The following is a 7,290-nucleotide window of genomic DNA, read 5'->3' as shown; positions in this document are numbered from 1 at the left end:
GAAGGGCCATGGTTGTAAGAGAATGAAGTCTCAAGTACTAAAGGATATATGTCTGCAGTGCGTACTTGTACTATACATTGCCACCGATCGGTCCTTCAGTGTATACAAGCGAGGTCTCTTGAGACATGGGATCTTTTAGAAGGTGCCTCCAGAGCACACTGTGTGAAATCTGAACACTGCCAGCTTGGGGAAGTGACATTTCTGCTTGTGTTGGCGGTTAGAAATAATGGTATCCTCTGTAGGCCTCTTCCTCATCCCTGCTGCAGGCGAGAGGCTCGAGGCTACATTTACCACCTAAATGAATTTAGTAGCATGAAACCACACAAGGACGCGACGCCATCGCATGTCATCCACTATCTTAATTAGCAGCTGCATGCAGGGCCAGTTCAGTATGTATTGTTGTTAGTTCTGAAGCCTTTGAAGCTGGACTTCTATCCGAACCTCCTGTTCCATGACTCTGAAGCATGCGTGTGATCGTGCACGTTCAGCACCTGTAGCTCCCGCTGAGCACGACACGGCTGCTTCACGTGCACACACTGCATGTTTTGGGGACGCTTATCATTTAGCAAACATCTCTCCGACACTTCGCCGGCACGCTGACACACGGCGTGGAGCCTTGATGTCGCTTATCTCGCCGTGTTGTTGGTTCTCACGCTATCTGCTTGTGCACACGCGGAGGAGGACACCACGTGGGGACATGATGAGCGAGGTTTCCGTGTGGAGATCGGGAGGAGGCTGAGGAATGTATGTTTTGATGGGACGTGTTTATGTTGTAGGAAGGCACGGCCGCAGCCAGACGGAAAGAGACGGGCGAAGCGAGCCCTCTCCGCGCCTCTGCTCCTCTCTGGGGAAATCACGTCGGGAGAAAGGGGGAATTGTTGTTGTCTTTTCTCTCAGGTGCTGCTTCTCCGCCTGCGCCCTCCGCAGCCTTTCCTGTCAATGATCCGCCCTTCCTCTGAAATCTTTCTTCGTCTTTATTTCGAACAGATTAACGTGAAAAACAGAATACCGTATTGTTATAATTCAGTATTTATCCACATTCATGGTAATATTTAATTGTATATTAAGAAAAAAAAGTCTTCATATTAATAATAATAATAAATCATGTGTCGGAAAGGCAGTGCTTATTGATTCCCACCCCTTACTTGATCGATGAGTGTCCTTTAAATCATTATGCAAGTTATTCCTACACACATTTCCACGTAGAGAATCATTTCTCATCTTCATTCTCATCGTTTTCCAAAAAGTGTTTCTGTGCATCCTTTTAAACTGAAGTGTGCTTTGTTTTAACTCCTGCTCCAAAGCATTCCACAAAGCCACCCCACAGGTTGTTAAACTCGTGCTTCTCAGAGTTCTTCTGACCTTGAGTTTAAAGTGTAGATTTCCTCTCAGATGATACCCCCCCTCTCCGTCTACGAACAATGTTTTTAATGTCCTAGGACAGGGGTGTCAAACTCAAGGCCCGGGGGCCACATCCGGCCCGCGACTTCATTTTATGAGGCCCCGCAAGATCTTGCAAAGAATGTAATACGTTTATTATACGATTAAATGCCGCTTTACAGAATCAGGTTGCCCATAAACTACATGTCCCACAATGCATCTCGTTTTGTGACATGCGCACTGAAGAGACTTGCAATTATTTGCTTTCAGACGTAGATCATTACTAAGTCATTATCCTATCCGATAATAATCCAATGCAGAGGCAATAATGTAATATAACACATTATTTTATATATATTATATATTTATATATATGTATTTATATAGTTACAACCGGCCCTTTGAGTGCAACCATAATACTGATGTGGCCCGCGATGAAATTGAGTTTGACACCCCTGTCCTAGGAAGTAGATGATGTCTGGCTCTGTACACGACTTGTGCCGTTTTAAATGTAACCAGATCAGTGAACTTCAATATGTGTGACTTCAAAAATAACGTGTTCAAGATATCCAACATTATTGATAACTCTTAGAGCCCTTTCTTGTAATGTGCATAACGGCTGTCGGTTGGTTTTGTACGTGTTTCCCCAAACCTCCACGCAGTAACTCAGATATTAGTGTGCCATCGAGGATGCAACGAGTCGTGGTCCAGAATGTATCTGGCTTTTCCCAATATTGCCAGTTTCAAGCTCTTAAAAAGCATCCATGTGACTTTGCACCACCCTTCGTTTCTCACCGCCTCATCACCCCTTCGGTATCCCTCCGCCGTGTTGCCAGCACAACTCCAACAGGCCGTTATTGATCAGCTTAATCCGAGGCGTTAGAAATTCAATTCCACCTTTTCTTCTCCGCCCCGTCGCTCCCTGGGCCTTCGATAACGTTTAGATGCTCGGATGCAGATATGGCTGTGTTGGGGTCGGTGGGAGGAGAGGGGAGGAACGGTGCTAATGAAGAGCTGCTGTCTTTTCTGCCTGTCAAAAAGCAAACCTCTCTTTCTCCTCTCCCCCGCCGCCGTCTGATTCTCCCATCATCTCTCCCTGATCCCTTCTTTCCTTTTCATCTCATCGTCTCATGTCTCATCGTCGCCAAGAGGGGATCCCGTATTGATATTCAAATAGTTCTCCTGCGGGAGATAAGAGGGGCATTGTCTCTCATCCTTGACGTGTACACTTTAATTCTCCCTTTTATGCACATGAAATAGATCCCAGACTCGTCGGGGACATTCTAGTTTTTGGAGCCATGTTTTTTTCCTCCAATTCAGCAACTTGTGTGCATGCGGCCTTGAGCACAAGACGTGTAATCCCTCAGATGTTCTGTGTGAGAGTAGCTGCGGTGACGGCTGTGAAAGCAGGGGAAACATTTAGGCAAACTGACCCGTCAGCCCCCTGCATAAATATAATGTAGAACATGTTCTTGCTTTGGAATAAAAAGACAAATCCTGCCGACAGATGTTCTCCAGGAGTGAACTTAAAGGGGACCTATCATGCAAAATGTCTTTCATACATCACCATGTGTCCCCGGTGTGTCGGGGAACTCACGCAAACCCTCTCTCTTTTCCTCCGTTCCCAAATCTCTAAAAACGGGGAACAACGGAGCTGATCCAGATTTGCGTCCGATATGACGTAACATCTGAAATCTGGACTCACGGGCCAATCAGAAACGTTGCTATCAGAAACAATGCCCGACTGTTTTGGACGTAATATGGTCGGTGTTTACATTAGCATGCTAACACTCAGAGCTAACCTGCACTGGAGAGCATGTGTGTGAAGAAGCAGGAAGTAGAAACCGGGAGAGAGGAAGCCTTTGAGCTCCAGACTGTTTCAGAGCCTTGATGATCCATGATATGGCGTTTCATCACGGCAGCGTTTAGTTTAGACGGTAGCTGCCGGGTCCCGCGTGAGCTCAGACCCCTCCTCTTTAAAGCTTTCAATCAGCTCTTTAGAAACAGGAAGTGAAACAGAGGGACATGAGGCGAGGCTAGAATGATCTGAATGATCTAGGTGACCTTTAAAGGATGAAGTACTAAATTACGTTCCTCGCTTCTTTATTAGCATGTGTTGAAAACGCCCAATCAGCACATTTGTTGCATTCGTCCACATCAAAAAAGGAAGGAAGCGAGTGAGTGTGTGGGAGGTTCTGTCTTTGTCTCGGGAGGAATTCTTATCTTCACTGGATGGGATTGTATAGATTTTGTGATTTGCAAATGCCTTTTATTCACCGGCGTCTGCTCCTATTGATCTCTCCGTCGGTACGAGCTGAACGTATCTCATCTGGAGCTGCTGCTGTATTGTGTTCTGATTCATGATGCTGGAGCGGTATCACTGAGAGAAGCACTTTCTGAACTTCAGAGCATGCTAAGCATTAGCATCACAGCGTTAGCATCACAGCGTTAGCATAGCAGGATGTACAGGCTCTGATATCTGCTTTCAAAACACGTTCAGCCTTCAGTGCTCAACGATTCATATGGTGGCTCAATCCTGATTCTGCAGCCCTCACTTCTCACAGCGGAGGGGGGGGGTCTGCGAGGGGGGGGGGGGTCTGCGGAGGGGGGGGACCTGCAGGGGGGGGGTCTGCGGGGGGGGGGCAGGTTCAGGTGCCAGTTTACGACGAGCCTCCCTGTGAGCCTAATCGATGTGAGAGTGCGGGAGCAGGCGCTGTCTGCTCGCATCAGAGCGCACACGGCCTCTTGTTGTCTCTCTGCCTGCGGCCATTAGTCTGACAACTGGTACTGTACTTCACACACACACACACACACACACACACACACACACACACACACACACACACACACACACACACACACACACACACACACACACACACACACACACACACTGTACTACACACACACACACACACACACACACTGTACTACACACACACACACACACACACACTCTACTTCACGCCACACACACACACACACACACTGTACTACACACACACACACACACACACACACACACACTGTATTACACTCCTCACACACACCACACACACACCCACACACACACACACACACTGTATTACACTCCTCACACACACACACACACACACACCACACACACACACACACACACACACACACACACACACTTCACTCCTCTCACACACACACACACACACACACACACACACACACACTGTACTACACTCCTCACACACACTGCACTTCACTACACACACACACACACACACACACACACACACACACACACACTGTACTTCACTCCTCACACACAAACTGTACCACACACACACACACACACACACACACACACACACTGTACTTCACTCCTCACACACAAACTGTACCACACACACACACACACTGAGGTGCCTGCAGAGGATGGAGGGCAGCACTTACACACGTTGGTCCTAATGGCCGCTTCACTTCCAAGCTGTTATTGCTGAGAGGATTCTCCGAGTGTCTCCTCCTCCTCTCGGCCTCTGTCCTCCGGCTCTTTAGATTCCACACCTTCACACCTCTCTGCCGGGCGGCGGCGGATTGGCCTTGAACCTGGCGAAATCATTCCGACCGCTTTCACAATTCGTTACTCCCGAAGAAAAAGCACTCCCACTCTCTAGTGCTCGTCTCGGTGACCTTGGAGAGGAGACACCCGGGTTGTGGGATGTTTGACCGGGCGCTCGCCCCCCGTTACGACCCTTCACACCCGCAGTACAACTCTCTGACATGTTGCTGCTCTTCATACCTGCAGCATACAGCAAGCGTCCCACTGCGACTGTTTCCTGTATGTAGCCCCTCTCACGCCCGACGCCCCTCTCACGCCCGACGCCCCTCTCACGCCCGACGCCCCTCTCACGCCCGACGCCCCGCCCCTCTCACGCCCGACGCCCCGCCCCTCTCACGCCCGACGCCCCGCCCCTCTCACGCCCGACGCCCCGCCCCTCTCACGCCCGACGCCCCGCCCACGCCCGACGCCCCTCTCACGCCCGACGCCCCTCTCACGCCCGACGCCCCGCCCCTCTCACGCCCGACGCCCCCGCCCTCTCCCGCCCGACGCCCCTCTCACGCCCGACGCCCCTCTCACGCCCGACGCCCCTCTCACGCCCGACGCCCCGCCCCTCTCACGCCCGACGCCCCCGCCCCTCTCACGCCCGACGCCCCGCCCCTCTCACGCCCGACGCCCCGCCCACGCCCGACGCCCCGCTCACGCCCGACGCCCCTCTCACGCCCGACGCCCCGCCCCTCTCACGCCCGACGCCCCGCCCCTCTCACGCCCGACGCCCCGCCCCTCTCACGCCCGGCGCCCCTCTCACGCCCGACGCCCCGCCCCTCTCACGCCCGACGCCCCGCCCACGCCCGACGCCCCGCCCACGCCCGACGCCCCTCTCACGCCCGACGCCCCGCCCCTCTCACGCCTGACGCCCCTCTCACGCCCGACGCCCCGCCCCTCTCACGCCTGACGCCCCGCCCCTCTCACGCCTGACGCCCCGCCCCTCTCACACCTGACGCCCCGCCCCTCTCACGCCTGACGCCCCGCCCCTCTCACACCTGACGCCCCGCCCCTCTCACGCCTGACGCACCGCCCCTCTCACGCCTGACGCCCCCGCCCCTCTCACGCCTGACGCCCCGCCCCTCTCACGCCTGACGCCCCGCCCCTCTCACGCCTGACGCCCCGCCCCTCTCACGCCTGACGCACCGCCCCTCTCACGCCCGACGCCCCGCCCCTCTCACGCCCGACGCCCGCCCCTCTCACGCCCGGCGCCCCCTCTCACGCCCGCCGCCCCTCTCACGCCCGACGCCCCGCCCCTCTCACGCCCGACGCCCCGCCCCTCTCACGCCCGACGCCCCTCTCACGCCCGACGCCCCTCTCACGCCCGACGCCCCTCTCACGCCTGACGCAGAGTGCTTTACAGAGTCTGACCGAAAGTGACAACAACACGAGGAACATCATTCAAAACAAACATCACTGAACCGTGATATTACTCAAAATAAAAGGGTTCACATGAAGTGTGTGTGTGTGTGTGTGTGTGTGTGTGTGTGTGTGTGTGTGTGTGTGTGTGTGTGTGTGTGTGTGTGTGTGTGTGTGTGTGTGTGTGTGTGTGTGTGTGTGTGTGACAGAGTGATAATCTGTGTGTGTGTGTGTGTGTGTGTGTGTGTGTGTGCTGACCTTGCAGAGACACTTTTGGTTGACACTGGAAGCCAAGAGGAATAGCTGTTTCCAAGGCAACAACTATGGAGCATTCAAGTAAACAACAATAACCTCTTTGTGTAGGTCACAGAGGAGGAGGCAGCTTTAGTTTCGAGGCCTTTTTGAGTTGACCCTTTCCTGTCGTGCGTTATATAGTTTGAGTGCATGTAAATGGTCTGCAAAGGATAACATTGAGTTTTAGTGCATGTAAATGGTCTGCAAAGGATGACATTGAGTTTTAGTGCATGTAAATGGTCTGCAAAGGATAACATTGAGTTTTAGTGCATGTAAATGGTCTGCAAAGGATGACATTGGGTTTTAGTGCATGTAAATGGTATGCAAAGGATAACATTGAGTTTGAGTGCATGTAAATGGTCTGCAAAGGATAACATTGAGTTGTAGTGCATGTAAATGGTCTGCAAAGGATAACATTGAGTTTTAGTGCATGTAAATGGTATGCAAAGGATAACATTGAGTTTGAGTGCATGTAAATGGTCTGCAAAGGATAACATTGAGTTGTAGTGCATGTAAATGGTCTGCAAAGGATAACATTGAGTTTTAGTGCATGTAAATGGTATGCAAAGGATAACATTGAGTTTTAGTGCATGTAAATGGTCTGCAAAGGATAACATTGAGTTGTAGTGCATGTAAATGGTCTGCAAAGGATAACATTGAGTTTTAGTGCATGTAAATGG

The 7,290-nt window shown here is 51.9% G+C and overlaps 1 protein-coding gene across 1 annotated transcript; it reads left to right on the top strand.

Moving 5' to 3' along the window:
* The first annotated feature begins 5,071 nt into the window (after positions 1-5,071).
* Positions 5,072-5,890, top strand: LOC117456309 (uncharacterized). Its single transcript, XM_034096147.1, has one exon. It carries the CDS (start codon positions 5,072-5,074, stop codon positions 5,888-5,890), a length of 819 nt encoding a protein of 272 aa, XP_033952038.1.
* Positions 5,891-7,290: the final 1,400 nt, after the last annotated feature.

The sequence above is a fragment of the Pseudochaenichthys georgianus genome, chromosome 2 (genome assembly GCF_902827115.2).
Source record: "Pseudochaenichthys georgianus chromosome 2, fPseGeo1.2, whole genome shotgun sequence".
Classification (NCBI taxonomy): Eukaryota; Metazoa; Chordata; class Actinopteri; order Perciformes; family Channichthyidae; genus Pseudochaenichthys; species Pseudochaenichthys georgianus.
This window is presented reverse-complemented; position numbering and strand designations above follow the sequence as displayed.

What these genes read in the sequence shown, in the direction of transcription:
- LOC117456309 (XM_034096147.1), top strand. Translation starts at nt 5,072, where the DNA reads ATGTTTGACCGGGCGCTCGCCCCCCGTTACGACCCTTCACACCCGCAG.